Source organism: Nicotiana tomentosiformis, chromosome 5 (genome assembly GCF_000390325.3).
Source record: "Nicotiana tomentosiformis chromosome 5, ASM39032v3, whole genome shotgun sequence".
In the NCBI taxonomy this organism is placed as follows: domain Eukaryota; kingdom Viridiplantae; phylum Streptophyta; class Magnoliopsida; order Solanales; family Solanaceae; genus Nicotiana; species Nicotiana tomentosiformis.
The window spans coordinates 35,884,382-35,904,763 of NC_090816.1; the positions used below are offsets into that span (position 1 = coordinate 35,884,382).

The 20,382-nt window shown below is 40.3% G+C and overlaps 4 protein-coding genes across 4 annotated transcripts; all 4 read left to right on the forward strand.

Annotated features, from left to right (window-relative positions):
• Positions 1-4,135: 4,135 nt before the first annotated feature.
• LOC138892157 (uncharacterized) lies at positions 4,136-5,074 on the forward strand. Its single transcript, XM_070175860.1, has 2 exons — positions 4,136-4,314; positions 4,747-5,074. The coding sequence occupies exons 1-2, from the start codon at positions 4,136-4,138 to the stop codon at positions 5,072-5,074; spliced, it is 507 nt and encodes a 168-aa protein (XP_070031961.1).
• A 10,770-nt stretch (positions 5,075-15,844) lies between these two features.
• LOC138892158 (uncharacterized) lies at positions 15,845-18,028 on the forward strand. Its single transcript, XM_070175862.1, has 4 exons — positions 15,845-16,262; positions 16,366-16,762; positions 16,894-17,252; positions 17,796-18,028. The coding sequence occupies exons 1-4, from the start codon at positions 15,845-15,847 to the stop codon at positions 18,026-18,028; spliced, it is 1,407 nt and encodes a 468-aa protein (XP_070031963.1).
• Positions 18,029-18,316: 288 nt separating this feature from the next.
• LOC138892159 (uncharacterized) lies at positions 18,317-18,700 on the forward strand. Its single transcript, XM_070175863.1, has one exon. It carries the CDS (start codon positions 18,317-18,319, stop codon positions 18,698-18,700), a length of 384 nt encoding a protein of 127 aa, XP_070031964.1.
• A 666-nt stretch (positions 18,701-19,366) lies between these two features.
• Positions 19,367-20,169, forward strand: LOC138892160 (uncharacterized). Its single transcript, XM_070175864.1, has 2 exons — positions 19,367-19,901; positions 20,066-20,169. Exons 1-2 carry the CDS (start codon positions 19,367-19,369, stop codon positions 20,167-20,169), a joined length of 639 nt encoding a protein of 212 aa, XP_070031965.1.
• Positions 20,170-20,382: the final 213 nt, after the last annotated feature.

A 20,382-nucleotide genomic window follows, 5' to 3' on the forward strand; every position in this document is an offset into this window, starting at 1 on the left:
GTTGCCAAATCTTCAAGGCATGAACAATAGCTTCCAACTCCAAGTCATGGATATGATAATTCTTCTCATGAATCTTCAGCTACCGATATATGTAGGCAATCACCCTACCATCCTGCATCAACACCGCACCAAGTACAATACGTGACACCTCATAGTACAGAGTGTAAGACCCTAAACCCGTAGGTGACACTAACACTGGGGTTGTAGTCAAGGTAATCTTGAGCTCTTGAAAGATCTCCTCACACTCCTTGGACCATCTGAATGGAGCACCCTTCTGGGCCAATATAATCATAGGTGTAGTAATAGATGAGAAACCCTCTATGAAATGGCAATAATATAAGGTCAAACCAAGGAAAATCCGCATCTTAGTATATAAAGTTTGTCTAAGCCAACTCTACACTGCTTCAATCTTCTTCAGATCTACCTTGATCCCCTCACTCGATACCACATGCCCCAAAAATGCCACCGAATCAAGCCAGAAGTCACACATTGAGAATTTTGCATAAAACTTCTTTTCTCTCAAGGTCTAGAGCACAATCCTCAAATCCTGCTCATGATCCTCTCAGCTGTGGGAATACACAAAGATGTCGTCAATAAACATAATGACGAATGAATCAATATAGGGCTAGAATACACAATTTAGAAGGTGCATAAATGTTGTTGGAGAATTGGTTAGCCCAAATGACATCACATGGAACTCATAGTGACCATACCGAGTCCTAAAGGTAGTCTTCGAAATATCTAGATCCCGAGTCTTCAGCTGATGATAACCTGACCGGAAATCAATCTTTGAGAACTAGAAGGTCTGTGATGTGGCCTATATAGGGGGCGAAAGGGTACTTTTGAAAGTTATGCCTGTGAAAGGAATGATGGGATTTGAAAAGAGAGTTAAGTTGAGTCCGAGTATTATTGGTCCATTTGAGGTGTTAGAGAGGGTTGGGGAGGTTGCTTAAAGGCTTAAATTGCCTCCCTGCCTAGTGGGGGTACATCCGATATTTTTTGTTTCTATGCTTTAGAACTATCATGAAGACAAGTCACATGTTTTGGACTTCAACATGGTGCAGTTAGATGAGGATTTGACTTATGATGAAGAGTCAATAGGTATAGTAGATCGGCAGGTTTGAAAGTTGAGATCTAAGGAAATTCCTTACATGAAAGTGCTTTGGAAGGGGCGGCCGATTGAGGAGGCTACGTGAGAGTCTGAGTACAATATGAGGAGAGGATATCCGCATCTTTTTACTAGTTCAGGTACAATTCTATATCCATTCGAGAATAAATGTTTTTTTAAAGGTGGAAATGTAACGACCGATAGGTCATTCTGAGTTCTAGATTTCCGTTTCATGCTTTAAGTATTTGAATAACCTAATTTGAAGAATTATAACTTGCGTGCATGGTCCATGTTGATTTTTGGAAAGTTTAAATGTGATATTTGCAAGAAAATTTGATTTTTTAAACTTTAAATTGTTGCAGTTGACCACGGTCAACATTATTGGTAAATAACCTCGGATCGGTATTATGAGGATTTCATAGGTTCATATTATGATTTTTGACTTGTGCAGTAACATTCTGTAAATCAAAATTAGTTATGGATGCATTAAATCAGTATTAATGTGAAGTCCTATCGGGATGAGTATGGGTGGAAACCGTTGTTTTGGAATCAAGACCGATATTGAGGTGCATAAAATTTGATAGAATCGACTAAGTTTATAGGAGGTACGTCTTATAGCCTTAGACAGTGCAAGGCCATGAAAACTCACGGCCATAGTCATTGCAAGGCCATAAAAACTCACAGCCATAGACAATGTAAGGCACTGTCCAGGGTATCAACCTCAATGCCCTAGACAGTGCAAGGCACTATAGTTTTGGCGCTTTGCACAGTAATTTTGGCGCCTCTGACGATGCCCCGCGCCAACGAGGTTTACCCGAACTACTTTTATTTTCCTCCTCAATTTTGGAACGTGTTCACTTGTTTAAAAGCCCTACCTCATTCCCCTACATCCCAAATGTGAAAACCTACCCTAAAAAGGGAAGCTCTCAAGAACCTAACTTACCCAAGGTCCCTCCATCATCCAAGGTAAGTTCTAATGATGATTCTAAGTTAATTTCAATTCTCCAACACCTTATTAATATGGGTAAATCCTTTCACTCATTAGATATTCGGTCGAGACACCATTGTTGAGAAAGGAAACTCTAGAACTCGAATTCAAGAGGAGTGAACTTCGAAAAGGTAATGCTTCTACTCACAAATCATTTATAACTATGACATGATGAGCTTTTATGAGGATAGTAAACGGATTTGATAAAGAAAACCATAAGAACTATGCTAGGGTTTTGGATTATTGAATTATTATTGTTGTAAAAATTTGGGTGATGAGAAATGGTGTTAGTTACATCTATTTGGGATTGTAGAATCACCTAGAAGTAGTAGAATGAGAACTTGGTGAAGAAAACACCAATTACTAAGGGCTATGAGGCTTAACATCCATAAGGTGTTTGATAAAATTCTTAAGTTACTAAAACAGGAGAACTAGTGCTAATATTGGGTCCTCTTGATATATATATTGACATATATTATCGTTGAAAGTGGCGACGAACATCGTGATACACTTAAAAAAGGCCGGAGCTAAGGTATTTGAGGCTAACTTTCTTTTGCATTTGGGAATGTTTATGATTCTCCCTACGTTCCATTCTTCATGACTATTACGAGTTTCCTCAGAACATAATTATGCCTTAGTCCCATGAATAGTTGTAGAACTTCTATTCTCTAGATGGCATAGTTTCATAATCGTTCAATATCCTATGAGTTTCAGTTATGAAAAATCAATTTACTATGAATACATGTCTCAGTCTAGTTCTATTCAACATTCCAATATCATGTAACTCAGTATGGTTCAGTATTTTAGTATCATATATTGCAGTATGATTCTCAGTTCCTAATTCTGAATTTCTGAATGTTGAACGCATGTATTTGGGCCTTAGGCCACAGTTTATGCTTTATGCATTTTTGGGCATGTGGCCGCATTTAGGTATACGTATATTTTGGACCGAGGTCGCAGTTTGTGCGCACGCGCGTGAACACACACACACACACACACACACACACACACACACACACACACACACACACATATATATATATATATATATATATATATATATATATATATATATATATTCAGATAAACAGTTGGTTTATCATTCATAATAGGGAGTATTCATAACCTTACTTCCTATGTTTAGTTCAGTTATTAGTTTCAGTTTCTGTATTTACATTTCCTTCTATGAGTTCTTTTACATACCAGCGCAATTCAATTGTACTGACGTCCCTTTTTTCCCGGGGCCTGCATCACGCGATGTAGGTAACGCTTTACAGGTTGACGATTTTTCTTGGTAGGACATCTTGTATCAGCTATTGGTGAGCCCCAATCTTTTGAGGCTTTATCCTTTTTTTCAATCTTCAGTCTTTATAGTATTTCAGTTAGTAAGGTATGTTGGGGTCCTTATCCCGATAAACAATTAGCATTTCAGTATTCTTAGAGGCTTCGTAGACTATAGTTCAGTCAATCAGATGTTAGCAGACATTTATGTGTTAGCCTTGTCGGCTACTCATTTACCCTTGCAGGCTTTTCAGTATTTTCTGCATCTATGATATGTCAGTCAGACTCTTTAATAGATCATCATGTTGTATATTTATATCTAGATTACAGTTATACCACATGTTGATCCAACCATATAATTGGTTCGCTCGGTCACATGCAGTCAGGCACCGAGTGTCGTGTTATGCCTAGGCCATGGTTCGGGGCGTGATAAAGCTTGGTATCAGAGCCTAGGTTGAAGAGTCCTAGGGAGTCTATGAAGCCGTGTCTAGTGGGGTCACTTTTATGTGTGTGTGCGTGCCACACATGTAAACAGTTGACCACCAAGACATTTAGGATTGTTTCATTTCTTTCATACTCTAGATTGTGCAGTTAGAGCTATGTTTTTCGGAATCCTTCTAACTCGTACGAATTACATATTTCAGAAAATGCCTGCAAAAATAAAGTAGACCACGAGGGCCTCAGCTACTAGCCAGGGCACTACGACTAATGGTGCTCAGGAGGAGGTCACTCCGGCCCAAGGAGTTGCAACGGGCTCAATGCCTAATGCTTCAGACATGGATTTCAGGGGAGCTATCCAGTTGCTCACCCAAATTGTTGCTACTCATGCTCAATGGCAGAAGACAAGTGTTGTTGATGTGACGGGTAGTTCTAGGTCCAGGGAATTCCTCAACATGAAACCTCCAATCTTCACAGGGTCCAAAAAGGCTGAGGATCTGTAAAAGATATTTAGACTGATTCATGCTACAGACACTGGGGTAGCACAACTTGATGCGTACCAGCTGAAGGATGTTTCTAACACTTGGTATGAAATTTGGGAAGAGTTTTGAGGGGAGGATGCAGCTCCTACAACTTGGAAGGATTTTGCAGATGTATTTCTTGAGCATTTTTCACCCATTGAGGTCTTGGAAGCTAAGGCTTTAGAGTTTGTGACACTCAAACAGAATGATATGAGTATGAATGAGTATTACCTCAAGTTCGTCTATCTTGCCAAGTATGCTCCGAAAATGGTACATGATATGAGGGCCAGAGTTAGGAGGTTTGTTATGGGGCTTTCAGATGACTTGTTTGCTGACGCTAATATAGTTGTTCAGAACAATGACATGACTATTACTAAAATGGTAGCCTTTGTTCAAGGGAACTAAGACAGGTTGAAGGAAGAAGAGCGGCTACAGAGAGAGAGGGATATGGATTACAGTAAGAGAGCTAAGTCTGTAGGAAATTTCAGCCATGGAGAATCGCAAGGATGCAGTAATCGTCAGTTCTTCAGGAAACCAAAATTAGGATCTGCTCCATCTTCAGCAGGTGCACCAGTTCAGGGGTCCAAGTTTAACAAGAAAAATCAGAATTTCATAGCAACAGACTCGCAGTCACAGGCTAATGTGGGCTATAGAGTCCCTGGTTACCCTATTTTCAACACATGTTGTAAGAGGCACCTAGGGTTGTGTCGGTCAGGAACTAATGGTTGCTTTGGGTAAGGTCAGCACGGCCACTTCTTGAGGGATTGTCCATCAACAAAGCAGAACAATGGAGGCAATGTAACTTAGTCCACTAATTCAGCAGCCCCTCAAAACTCTCAGGCCTAACAAGGGCGTGGTGCAGGAAAGTCTGGTTATATGGGTGGTGGTCGAAATTGCTTGTATGCACTGGCATGCCATCAGGATACAGAGGCTCGTGGAGATGTTTTCATAGGTATGCTAACATACTTCAACTTTGATGTTTACATTTTTATGGATGCAGGATCCACCCTATCTTATGTAATTCCATATATTGCTAAGAAATTTGGGATAGAACCAGAAAAGTTGTGTGAACCCTTTGAAGTGTCCACTCCAACTAGAGAATCAGTTATAACTAGACGTATCTATAGGGGGTGTCCAGTCAAAGTGTATCATCGCCTTACTGTATAAGACTTAGTAGATCTAGAGATGGTAGACTTCGATGTAATCATGGGCATAGATTGGTTAGAGTCTTGTTACGCCACAGTGGGTTGTAGAACCAAAATAGTAAGTTTCGAATTTCCCGGTGAATAAGTTTTAGAATTGAAGGGTGATGCAGTAGCACCTAAGGGTAGATTTATTTCCTACCTTAAAGCCATAAAGAATATTTCCAAAGGGTATATTTATCACCTGGTTAGAGTTAGGGATGGAGATGCTCAGATTCCCACTCTCCAGTCAGTACCAATTATAAATGAGTTACCAGAAGTGTTCCCTGAAGACCTTCCCGGAGTCCCTCCTGATAGAGAGATTGACTTTGGAATTGATTTACTCCCCAATACTAAGCCGATATCTTTTCCACCTTATAGGATGGATCATGTAGAGTTGAAAGAGCTAAAAGTCTAATTGAAAGATCTTCTAGAAAAGGGATTTATAAGGCCAAGTGTCTCACCTTGGGGCGCTCCGGTCTTATTTGTCCGAATGAAGGATGGGTCTTTGCGCATGTGCATTGACTATTATCAGTTGAATAAAGTCACCATCAAGAACAAGTACCCTCTTCCTAGAATAGATAATTTATTTGATCAACTTTAGGGTGCCCAGTGTTATTCCAAGAGTGACCTCAGATCAGGGACCAACAGTTGAATGTTAAGGAAGGTGATGTGGCTAAAACAACTTTTAGGACTCATTATGGGCATTTCAATTTTTTGTAATGTCGTTTGGTTTAACGAATGTACCAACGGCTTTCATAGACCTTATGAATAGGGTCTTCATGCCTTATCCTTATGAATAGGGTCTTCATGCCTTATCGATGACATGCAGGATTATTGTTTAGGAATAGGGTCTTCATGCCTTATCTTTATGAATTGTGTTTTTCTAGATAGATCATGCTGAACATCTCGGAATTATGTTGCAGACACTGCATGATTACAAGCTATATGCAAAATTTTCTAAGTGTGAATTTTGGTTGAAATCAATAGCATTTTTGGGCCATGTCATCTCAGGCAAAGGCATGAAGGAGGACATTCAGAAAATAGAAGCAGTGAAGAATTGGCCTAGACCCACCTCAGTATCTAATATACGAAGTTTCTTGGGTATAGCAGGCTATTACAGGGCGTTTCATAGAGGGATTTCCTCTATCTCGTCCCCTTTGACTAGATTGACTCAGAAGAAGATCAAGTTTCTGTTGTCGGACGCTTGCAAGAAACGTTTTGAGGAGTTAAAGAAAAGGTTGACTTCAGCGCCAGTTTTGAATCTACCGGAAGGAACCGAAGGGTTCGTTGTTTATTGTGATGCTTCAGGGGTTCGTCTTGGGTGTGTGTTAATGTAGCATGGTAAAGTCATAGACTACACATCAAGACAACTCAAGGCTCACGAGAAGAATTATCTGACCCATAATCTCGAGTTAGCTACTGTGATATTTGGGCTAAAGATCTGGCAACATTATTTGTATGTAGTGCATGTTGATATTTTCACAGATCACAAGATTCTGTAGTGCATCTTCAAGCATAGAGAATTAAATCTTTTTCAGAGAAGGTGGCTCGAATTGCTCAAGGATTATGATATTGATATCCTCTATCATCCCGGAAAAGCAAATGTTGTAGCTGATACTCTTAGTCGATGTTCTACGGGAAGCTTAGCTCATGTTGAAGCAGACAAGAGAACTATGACGAAGGAAGTCCACCAATTAGCAATTCTAGTAGTTCGACTTTTGGACTCCGAAGATGGTGGCGTTGTTCTTCAGAACAGGGTTGAATCCTCCTTAGTAGCCGAAGTGAAGAAAAATAAGTTCAATGATCCCTACTTATTGTAGCTGAAGGAGGAGATTCACAAACACAAGACTACGGCTTTTGAACAATGGAGAGATGATGGTACTTTGAGATAAAGAGGAAGACTATGCATTCTATACATAGATGGGCTTAGAGAGCGTATTATATCAGAAGCCGACAATTTCAGGTATTCTATTCACCCAGATTCCACAAAGATGAATCGTGATCTTAAAAATATCTATTGGTGGAATGACATGAAACAGAACGTAGCAGATTTTGTGGCTAAGTGTCCAAATTGTCAACAGGTGAAAACCGAACACCAGAAGCCTGGTGGTTTGGCTTAGAGTAAAGAAATTCCCATTTGGAAATGGGAGATGATAAACACAGACTTCATAACAGGCTTACCTCGCTCGTTTTGAAAGCATGCTTCGATTTGGGTGATTGTAGACCGACGTACCAAGTTAGTTCACTTCTTACCAGTGAAGACTACAGATTCAGCAGAGGATTATGCAAAGTTATATATCCAGGAAATTGTCCGATTTCATGGGACTCCTTTGTCCATCATCTCAGATCGTGGTTCTTAGTTCACAACGAACTTTTGGAAATCCTTTTGGAAAGGATTGGGCACAAAGGTGAACCTCAGCACAGCTTTTCATCCTCAAACAAATGGCCTGGCAGAGCCCACCATTCAGACTCTTGAAGATATGTTGAGGGCGTGTGTTCTCGATTTTAAAGGTAATTGGGATGTTCATCTACACCTCATTGAGTTTGCTTATAATAACAGCTACCACTCTAGTATAAAGATGGCACCATACGAAGCTCTGTATTGGCGAAGGTGTAGATCACCAATTGATTGGTTTGAAGTTGGCGAAGTGGAGTTGTTAGGACCCGATTTGGTCTAATAGGCTGTGGAGAAAGTCAAGTTAATTCAAGAGCGTTTGAAGATAGCTAAAAGTCGCCAAAAGTCCTATTCGGACTTGCGGCGTACAGACTTAGAGTTCCAAGTTGACGATTTTGTGTTTCAGAAAATTTCGCCTATGAAAGGCATTATGAGATATGGGAAGAAGGGGAAGCTTAGTCCCCGCTATATTGGGCCATATAGAATCTTGCGAAGGATCGGGCAGGTGGCTTATGAGTTAGAATTTCCACAAGAATTAGCTATTGTACACCCAGTGTTTCATGTGTCTATATTGAAGACATTCATGGGAGACCCTTCTCTTGTGGTTCCTACAAAGATTATAGGGGTTAAAGATAGCCTAACTTACGAAGCAATTCCAGTGGCTATCCTTGATCGTCAATTCTGCAATCTCATAACTAAGGAAATAGCCTCAGTGAAAGTGTATTGGATGAATCAAAAGGTTGAAAAGGCTACGTGGGAATCCTAAGAGGACATGAAGTCCAGATATCCCCATCTCTTTGAAGAGCAAGCAGAAAATGTAGAAGGTACCTAACCTTCTCATTCAGACCTTATTTTCCAATCTCCTTATCTTTCAATATCCAGTCAGTTTAGTAGTCATTCAGTTTAGCACCTATTCAGTTCAGTATGCACGTGTTCATGACATTCCAGTGTTCACATGTTTTTGTCAGTCCTGTTTAACATCCAGAGTTAGTCATATTTACAATCAAGACAATTATTCGAGGACGAATGATCCCAGCGGGGAGATAATGTAACAATCCGTAAATCTGAATTAGTTGGGGGAGTATTAAATGAGTATTAATGTGAAGTCATATCGGGATGAGTATGGGTGGAAACCGTTGTTTTCGAATCAAGACCGATAGTGAGGTGCATAAAATTTGATAGAATCGACTAAGTTCATGGGAGGTACGTCTTATAGCCTTAGACAGTGCAGGGCCATAAAAACTCACGGCCATAGTCATTACAAGGCCATAAAAACTCATGGCCATAGACAGTGCAAGGCACTGTCCATGGCATCAACATCAGTGCCCCAGACAGTGCAAGGCACTGTAGTTTTGACGCCTCTGATGGCTCCTTGCACAGTAATTTTGGCACCCCTGACGATGCCTCGCACCGAGGAGGTTTACCCGAGCTACTTTTATTTTCCTCCTCAATTTTGGGACGTGTTCACTTATTTAAAAGCCCCACCTCGTTCCCCCATATACCAAACATGAAAACCTACTCTAGAAAGGGAAGCTCTCAAGAACTTAACTTCTCCAAGGTCCCTCCATCATCCAAGGTAAGTTCTAACGACGATTCTAAGTTAATTTCAATTCTCCAAGACCTTATTAACATGGGTAAATCCTTTCACTCATTAGATATTCGGTCGAGACACCATTGTTGAGAAAGGAAACTCTAGAACTCGAATTCAAGAGGAGTGAACTTTGAAAAGGTAATGCTTCTACTCATAAATCATTTATAACTATGAATTGATGAGCTTTTGGGAGAATAGTAAACAGGTTTGATAAAGAGAACCATAAGAACTATGCTAGGGTTTTGAATTGTTGAATTATTATTGTTGTAAAGATTGGGTGATGTGAAATGGTGTTAGTTACATCTATTTGGGATTGTAGAATCACGTAGAAGTAGTAGAATGAGAACTTGGTGAAAAAAAGACCAATTACTAAGGGCTTTGAGGCTTTACACCCATAAGGTATTTGATAAAATTCCTAAGTTACTAAAACAGGAGAATTAGTGCTAATATTGGTTCCTCTTTATATATATATTTACATAGATTTTCGTTGAAAGAGGCGACGAACATCGTGATACTCTTAAAAAGGGCCAGAGCTAAGGTATGTGAGGCTAACTCTCTTTTGCGTTTGGGAATATTTATGATTCTCCCTACGTCCCATTCTTTATGAATGTTACGAGTTTCCTCAGAACATAATTATGCCTTAGTCCCATGAATAGTTGTAGTACTTCTATTCTCTAGATGGCATAGTTTCATAATTGTTCAATATCCTATGAGTTTTAGTTATGAAAAATCAATTTAATATGAATACATGTATCAGTCTAGTTCTATTCAACATTCCAATATCATGTAACTCAGTATGGTTCAGTATTTTAGTATCATATGTTGCAGTATGATTCGTAGTTCCTAATTCTGAATTGCTGAATGTTGAACACCTGTATTTGGGCCTTAGGCCGCAGTTTATGCTTTATGCATTTTTGGGCCTGAGGCCGCAGTTAGTTATACGTATACTTGGTACCGAGGCCACAGTTTGTGCACATATATATATATATATATATATATATATATATATATACACATATATTCAGATAAACAGTTGGTTCATCATTCAGAAGAGGGAGTATTCATAACCTTACTTCCTATGTTTCGTTCAGTTATCGGTAATCAGTTTAAGTTTCAGTATTTTTAGCTCCTTCCTTTAGATGTTATGCTTACTAGTACAATTCAAATGTACTAACATCCCTTTTTGCCCGGGGCCTGCATCTCACGATGCAGGTAACGATTTACAGATTGACGATTCTGCTTGGGAGGATATCTTGTATTAGCTATTGGTGAGCCCTAGTCTTTCGGGGCATTATCCCTTTTTTCAATCTTCAGTCCTTATAGTATTTCAGTTAGTAAGGTATGTCGGGGGACCTTGTCCCGGTAAAAAATTAGCATTTCAGTATTCTTAAAGGCTTTGTAGACTATAGTTCAGTCAGTTAGATGTTTAGCAGACATTTATGTGTTAGCCTTGTCGGCTACTCATTTACACTTGTATACTTTTCAGTATTTTCCGCATCTATGATATGCCAGTCAGACTCTTTAGTAGATCATCATGTTGTATATTTATATCTAGCTTACAGTTATACCACATGTTGATCTAGCCATACAGTTGGTTCGCTCGGTCACACGCAGTCAGGCACCGAGTACCGTGTTACGCCCAGGACATGGTTCGGGGCATGACAATGCTTGGTATTATAGCCTAGGTTCAAGAGTCCTAAGGAGTCTATGAAATCGTGTCCAGTGGTGTCACTTTTATGTGTGTGTGCACGCCAACCATGTAAACAGTTGACCACCAAGACATTTAGGATTGTGTCATTTCTTTCAACTCTTGATCGTGCAGTTAGAGTTATGCTTTCCGGAATCCTTCTAACTCGTACGAATTACGTGGTTCAGAAAATGCCTGCAAAAATAAAGTACACCACGAGGACCTCAGCTACTAGCCAGGGCTCTACGGCTAATGCAGCTCATGAGGAGGTCACTCATGCCCAGAGAGTTGCAACAGGCTCATTGCCCAATGCTTCAACCATGGATGTCACGGGTGCTATCCAGTTGCTCACCCAAATTGTTGCTACTCAGGCTCAAAGGCAGGGGACAAATGTTGTTGATGTGACGGGTAGCTCCAGGTCCAAGGAATTCCTCAACATGAAACCTCCAATCTTCACAGGGTCCAAAAAGGATGAGGAACCGCAAAACTTCATTGATGATGTTCAGAATATATTTCGAGTGATGCATACTACAGACACTGAGGCAGCATAACTTGCTACATACCAGCTGAAGGATGTTGCTTACACTTGGTATGAAACATGAGAAGAGTCTTGAGGGGAGGATGCGGCTTCTGCAACTTGGAAGGAGATTGAAGGTGCATTTCTTGAGCATTTTCTACCCATTGAGGTCTTGGAAGCTAAGGCTTTTAAGTTTGAGTAACTCAAACAGAATGATATGAGTGTGAATGTGTATTACCTCAAGTTCGTCTCTCTAGCTAACTATGCTCTGAAAATGGTACATGATATGAGGGCCAGAGTTAGGCTGTTAGTTATGGGGCTTTCAGATGACTTGTTTGCTGAAGCTAATATAGCTGCTCAGAACAATGACATGACCATTACTAAAATGGTAGCCTTTGTTCAAGGGAATGAAGACAGGTTGAAGGAAGAAGAGTGGCTACAGAGAGAGAGGGATATTGGGCCATATAGAATCTTTCGAAGGATCGGGCAGGTGGCTTATGAGTTTGAATTGCCACAAGAATTAGCTATTGTACACCCAGTGTTTCTTGCGTCTATATTGAAGACATTCATGGGAGACCCTTCTCTTTTGGCTCCTACAAAGATTATAGGGGTTAAAGATAGCCTAACTTACGAAGCAATTCCAGTGGCTATCCTTGATCGTCAATTCTGCAATCTCATAACTAAGGAAATAGCCTCAGTGAAAGTGTATTGGATGAATCAAAAGGTTGAAAAGGCTACGTGGGAATCCTAAGAGGACATGAAGTCCAGATATCCCCATCTCTTTGAAAAGCAAGCGGAAAATGTAGAAGGTACCTAACCTTCTCATTCAGACCTTATTTTCCAATCTCCTTATCTTTCAATATCTAGTCAGTTTAGTAGTCATTCAGTTTAGCACCTATTCAGTACAGTATGCACGTGTTCATGACATTCCAGTGTTCACATGTTTTTGTCAGTCCTGTTTAACGTCCAGAGTTAGTCATATTTACAATCAAGACAATTATTCAAGGACGAATGATCCCAGCGGGGAGATAATGTAACAATCCGTAAATCTGAATTAGTTGGGGGAGTATTAAATGAGTATTAATGTGAAGTCATATCGGGATGAGTATGGGTGGAAACCGTTGTTTTCGAATCAAGACCGATAGTGAGGTGCATAAAATTTGATAGAATCGACTAAGTTCATGGGAGGTACGTCTTATAGCCTTAGACAGTGAAGGGCCATAAAAACTCACGGCCATAGTCATTACGAGGCCATAAAAACTCATGGCCATAGACAGTGCAAGGCACTGTCCATGGCATCAACATCAGTGCCCCAGACAGTGCAAGGCACTGTAGTTTTGACGCCTCTGATGGCTCCTTGCACAGTAATTTTGGCACCCCTGACGATGCCTCGCACCGAGGAGGTTTACCCGAGCTACTTTTATTTTCCTCCTCAATTTTGGGATGTGTTCACTTATTTAAAAGCCCCACCTCGTTCCCCCATATACCAAACATGAAAACCTACTCTAGAAAGGGAAGCTCTCAAGAACTTAACTTCTCCAAGGTCCCTCCATCATCCAAGGTAAGTTCTAACGATGATTCTAAGTTAATTTCAATTCTCCAAGACCTTATTAGCATGGGTAAATCCTTTCACTCATTAGATATTCAGTCGACACACCATTGTTGAGAAAGGAAACTCTAGAACTCGAATTCAAAAGGAGTGAACTTTGAAAAGGTAATGCTTCTACTCATAAATCATTTATAACTATGAATTGATGAGCTTTTGGGAGAATAGTAAACAGGTTTGATAAAGAGAACCATAAGAACTATGCTAGGGTTTTGAATTGTTGAATTATTATTGTTGTAAAGATTGGGTGATGTGAAATGGTGTTAGTTACATCTATTTGGGATTGTAGAATCACGTAGAAGTAGTAGAATGAGAACTTGGTGAAAAAAAGACCAATTACTAAGGGCTTTGAGGCTTTACACCCATAAGGTATTTGATAAAATTCCTAAGTTACTAAAACAGGAGAATTAGTGCTAATATTGGTTCCTCTTGATATATATATTTACATAGATTTTCGTTGAAAGAGGCAACGAACATCGTGATACTCTTAAAAAGGGCCAGAGCTAAGGTATGTGAGGCTAACTCTCATTTGCGTTTGGGAATATTTATGATTCTCCCTACGTCCCATTCTTTATGAATGTTACGAGTTTCCTCAGAACATAATTATGCCTTAGTCCCATGAATAGTTGTAGAACTTCTATTCTCTAGATGGCATAGTTTCATAATCGTTCAATATCCTATGAGTTTTAGTTATGAAAAATCAATTTAATATGAATACATGTCTCAGTCTAGTTCTATTCAGCATTCCAATATCATGTAACTCAGTATGGTTCAATATTTTAGTATCATATATTGCAGTATGATTCGCAGTTCCTAATTCTGAATTGCTGAATGTTGAACACCTGTATTTGGGCCTTAGGCCGCAGTTTATGCTTTATGCATTTTTGGGCCTGAGGCCGCAGTTAGTTATACGTATACTTGGTACTGAGGCCACAGTTTGTGCACACACACACAAACACACACACACACACACACACACACACACACACACACATATATATATATATATATATATATATATATATATATATTCAGATAAACAGTTGGTTCATCATTTAGAAGAGGGAGTATTCATAACCTTACTTCCTATGTTTCGTTCAGTTATTGGTAATCAGTTTAAGTTTCAGTATTTTTAGCTCCTTCCTTTAGTTGTTATGCTTACTAGTACAATTCAAATGTACTAACATCCCTTTTTGCCCGGGGCCTGCATCTCGCGATGCAGGTAACGATTTACAGATTGATGATTTTGCTTGGGAGGACATCTTGTATTAGCTATTGGTGAGCCCTAGTCTTTCGGGGCATTATCCCTTTTTTCAATCTTCAGTCCTTATAGTATTTCAGTTAGTAAGGTATGTCGGGGGACCTTGTCCCGGTAAAAAATTAGCATTTCAGTATTCTTAAAGGCTTCGTAGACTATAGTTTAGTCGGTTAGATGTTTAGCAGACATTTATGTGTTAGCCTTGTCGGCTACTCATTTACACTTGCATACTTTTCAGTATTTTCCGCATCTATGATATGCTAGTCAGACTCTTTAGTAGATCATCATGTTGTATATTTATATCTAGCTTACAGTTATACCACATGTTGAACTAGCCATACAGTTGGTTCGCTCGGTCACACGCAGTCAGGCACCGAGTACCGTGTTACGCCCAGGACATGGTTCGGGGCATGACAAAGCTAGGTATTATAGCCTAGGTTCAAGAGTCCTAAGGAGTCTATGAAACCGTGTCCAGTGGGGTCACTTTTATGTGTGTGTGCATGCCACACATGTAAACAGTTGACCACCAAGACATTTAGGATTGTTTCATTTCTTTCAACTCTTGATCGTGCAGTTAGAGTTATGCTTTCCGGAATCCTTCTAACTCGTACGAATTACGTGGTTCAGAAAATGCCTGCAAAAATAAAGTACACCACGAGGACCTCAGCTACTAGCCAGGGCTCTACGGCTAATGCAGCTCATGAGGAGGTCACTCATGCCCAGAGAGTTGCAACAGGCTCATTGCCCAATGCTTCAACCATGGATGTCACGGGTGCTATCCAGTTGCTCACCCAAATTGTTGCTACTCAGGCTCAAAGGTAGGGGACAAATGTTGTTGATGTGACGGGTAGTTCCAGGTCCAAGGAATTCCTCAACATGAAACCTCCAATCTTCATAGGGTCCAAAAAGGATGAGGAACCGCAAAACTTCATTGATGATGTTCAGAATATATTTCGAGTGATGCATGCTACAGACACTGAGGCAGCATAGCTTGCTACATACCAGCTGAAGGATGTTGCTTACACTTGGTATGAAACATGAGAAGAGTCTTGAGGGGAGGATGCGGCTTCTGCAACTTGGAAGGAGATTGATGGTGCATTTCTTGACCCTTTTACTACCCATTGAGGTCTTGGAAGCTAAGGCTTTTAAGTTTGAGTGACTCAAATAGAATGATATGAGTGTGAATGCGTATTACCTCAAGTTCGTCTCTCTGGCTAACTATGCTCTGAAAATGGTACATGATATGAGGGCCAGAGTTAGGCGGTTAGTTATGGGGCTTTCAGATGACTTGTTTGCTGATGCTAATATAGCTTCTCAGAATAATGACATGACCATTACCAAAATGGTAGCCTTTGTTCAAGGGAATGAAGACAGGTTGAAGGAAGAAGAGCGGCTACAGAGAGAGAGGGATATGGAATTCAGCAAGAGAGCTAAGTCTGCAGGAAACTTTAGCCATGGAGAATCGCAAGGAGGCAGTAATCGTCAGTTCTTCGGGAAACCAAAATTAGTATATGCTCCATCTTTAGTTAGTGCACCAGTTCACAGGTCCAAGTTTAACAAGAAAAACAAGAATTTCAGAGCAGCAGACTCACAGTCACAGGCTAGTGTGGCTTACAGAGTCCATGGTTACCCTATTTGCAACATGTGTGGCAAGAGGCAATCAGGGTTGTGTCGTTCGGGCACAAATGGTTGCTTTGGGTGCGTGCGGTCAGCAGGGCCACTTCTTGAGGGATTGTCCATCGGCAAAACAGAACAATGAAGGCAATGTAGCTCAGTCCACTAATTTTGCAGCCCCTCAGAACTCTAAGGCCCAACAAGGGCGTAGTGCAGGAAAGTCCTATTATACGAATGGTGGTTGGAACCGCTTGTATGCACTGGCAGGCCGTCAGGATACAGAGGCTCGTGGAGTTGTTGTCACAGGTATGCTAACAGTATTTACCTTTGATGTTTACGCTCTTATGGATCCGGGATCCACCCTATTTTATGTAACCCAATATATTGCTAAGAAATTTGGGATAGAACCAGAAAAGTTGTGTGAACCCTTTGAAGTGTCCACTCCAGTTGGAGAATCCGTTATAGCTAGACATATCTATAGGGGGTGTCCAGTCAATATGTATCATCGCCTTGCTGTAGAAGCCTTAGTAGAATTAGAGATGGTAGACTTCGATGTAATCATGGGCATAGATTGGTTAGAGTCTTGTTATGCCACAGTGGGTTGTACAACCAAAATAATAAGTTTCGAATTTCCCGGTGAACCAGTCTTAGAATTGAAGGGTGATGCAGTAGCACCTAGGAACAGGATTATTTCCAACCTTAAAGCCAGAAAGATGATTCCAAAGGGTATACCTATCACCTGGTTCGAGTTAGGGATGCAGATGCTCAGATTCCCACTCTCCAGTCAGTACCAATTGTAAGTGAATTCCCAGAAGTGTTTCCCGAAGATCTTCCTGGAGTCCCTCCTGATAGAGATATTGACTTAGGAATTGATCTACTCCCCGCCACTAAGCTAATATCTATTCCACCTTATAGGATGGCTCCAGCAGAGTTGAAAGAGCTAAAAGTCCAGTTGAAAGATCTTCTAGATAAGGGATTTATAAGGCCAAGTGTCTCACCTTGGGGCGCTACTGTCTTGTTTGTCCGAAAGAAAGATGGGTCTTTGCGCATATGCATTGACTATCGTTAGTTAAATAAAGTCACCATCAAGAACAAGTACCCTCTTCCTAGAATAGATGATTTATTCGATCAACTTCAGGGTGCCCATTGTTATTCCAAGATTGACCTTAGATTGGGGTACCATCAGTTGAAGGTAATGGAAGGTGATGTTCCTAAAATAGCTTTCCGGACTCATTATGGCCATTTCTAATTTTTGGTAATGTCATTTGGTTTAACGAATGCACCAGCGGCTTTCATGGACCTTATAAATAATGTCTTCAAGCCTCATCTTGATTTATTTGTTATTGTGTTTATCAATGACATCTTGATTTATTCCCATAGTGAGATGGACCATGCAGAACATCTCAAAATTGTGTTGTGGGCACTACAGGATCACAAGCTATATGCAAAATTTTCTAAGTTTGAATTTTGGTTGAAATCAGTAGCATTTTGGGGCCATGTCATCTCAGGCGAAGGCGTGAAGGTGGACATTCAGAAAATAGAGGCAGTGAAGAATTGACCTAGACCCACCTCAGTATCTGATATAAGAAGTTTCTTGGGTATGGCAGGCTATTACAGGCGTTTCGTAGAGGGATTTTCCTCTATCTCATCCCCTTTGAGTAGATTGACTCAGAAGAAGGTCAAGTTTCAATGGTCGGACGCTTGCGAGAAAAGTTTTGTGGAGTTAAAGAAAAGGTTGACTTCAGCGCCAATTTTGACACTATCGGAAGGAACCGAAGGGTTCGTTGTTTATTATGATGCTTTAGGGGTTGGTCTTGGATGTGTTAATGCAGCATGGTAAATTCATAACCTACGCATCGAAACCACTCAAGGCTCACGAGAAGAATTATCCGACCCATGATCTTGAGTTAGCTGCTATGATATTTACGGTAAAGATCTGGCGCCATTATTTGTATGGAGTACATGTTAATATTTTCATAGATCACAAGAGTCTGCAGTACATATTCAAGCAAAGAGAATTAAATCTTCGCCAGGAAGGTGACTCGAATTGCTCAAGGATTATGATGTTAATATCCTCTATCATCCCGGAAAAGCAAATGTTGCAGTCGATGCTCTTAGTTGGCATTCTATGGGGAGCTTAGCTCATGTTGAAGCAGACAAGAGCACTATGACGAAGGAAGTCTACCAATTAGCAAGTCTAGGAGTTCTACTTTTGGACTCCGAAGATGGTGGCATTGTTCTTCAGAACAGGGCTGAATCCTCCTTAGTAGCCGAAGTGAAGGAAAAGCAGTTCAATGTTTCCTACTTATTGCACCTGAAGAAGGGGATTCACAAACACAAGACTACGACTTTTGAACAAGGGGGAGACGATGGTACTTTGAGATACAGAGGCAGACTATGCGTTCCAGACATAGATGGGCTCAGAGAGTGGATTACGTCAGAAGCCCATAATTCCAGGTATTATATTCACCCAGATTCCACAAAGATGAATCATGATCTTAAAGAGATCTAATGGTGGAACGACATGAAATAGAACGTAGCAGATTTTGTGGCTAAGTGTTCAAATTGTCAACAGGTGAAAGCCTAACACCAGAAGCCTGGTGGTTTGGCTTAGAGTATAGAAATTCTAGTTTAGAAATGGGAGATGATAAACATGGACTTCATAACAGGCTTACCTCGCTCGTTTCAGAAGCATGATTCGATTTGGGTGATTGTATACCGACTTACCAATTCAGCTCACTTCTTGCCAGTGAAGACTACAGATTCAGCAGAGGATTATGCCAAGTTGTATATGTAGAAAATTATCTGATTTCATGGGACGCCTTTGTCCATCATCTCAGATCGTGGTGCTCAGTTCACAACAAACTTTTGGAAATCCTTTTAGAAAGGATTGGGTACAAGGGTGAACCTCAGCACAGCTTTTCATCCTCAGACAAATGGTCTGGCAGAGCTCACCATTTGGATTTTTGAAGATATGTTTAGGGCATGTGTTATCGATTTTAACGGTAATTTAGATGACCATCTACCCCTTATTGAGTTTGCTTATAATAACAGCTACCACTCTAGTATGAATATGGCACCGTACGAAGCTATGTATGGGCGAAGATGTAGATCACCAATTGGTTAGTTCGAAGTTGGCGAAGCAGAGTTGTTAGGACCTAATTTAATCTATCAAGCTATGGAGAAATTCAAGTTAATTCAAGAGCGTTTAAAGATAGTTGAGAGTCGCCAAAAGTCCTATTCGGATATGCGGCGTAGAGACTTAGAGTTCCAAGTGGATGATTGGGTGTTTCTGAAAGTTTCTCCTATGAAGGGCGTTATGAGATTTGGGAAGAAGGGGAAGCTTAGTCCCCACTATATTGGGCCTTATAGAATCTTGCGAAGGATTGTGCAGGTGGCTTATGAGTTAGAATTGCCACAAGAATTAGCTGTTGTACACCTAGTGTTTCATGTGTCTATATTGAAGAAATTCATGGGAGACCCTTCTCTTGTGGTTCCTACAAAGATTATAGGGGTTAAATATAGCCTAACTTACAAAGAAATTCTAGTGTCTATCCTTGATCGTCAAATCCGCAAGCTCATAACTAAGGAAATAGCCTCAATGAAAGTGTATTGGAGGAATCAAAAGGTTGAAATGGCTACGTGGGAAGCCGAAGAGGACATGAAGTCTAGATATTACCATCTCTTTGAAGAGCAAGCGGAAAATGTAGAAGGTAACTAACCTTCTCATTCAGACCTTATTTTACAATCTCCATGTATTTCGGTATTCAGTCAGTTTAGTAGTCATTCCGTCTAGTACCTATTCAATTCAGTATCTCAACAGTTCAGTAATCATGTATTCATTCAGTTTAGTATGAACGTGTTCATGACATTTTAGTGTTCACATGTTTCTGTCAGTTCTGTTTAACGTCCAGAGTTAGTCGTGGTTACAATCAGGACAATCATTTGAGGATGAATGATACCAAGGGAGAGATAATGTAATACTCCATAAATCTAAATTAGTCATGGATGCAACAAATGAGTATTAATGTAAAGTCCTATCGGGATGAGTATGGGTGGAAACCATTGTTTTGGAATCAAGATGGATAGTGAGGTATGTCTTATAGCCTTAGAAAGTGCAAGGCCATGAAAACTCATGGCCATAGACAGTGCAAGGCCATAAAAACTCACGGCCATAGACAGTGCAGGGCACTA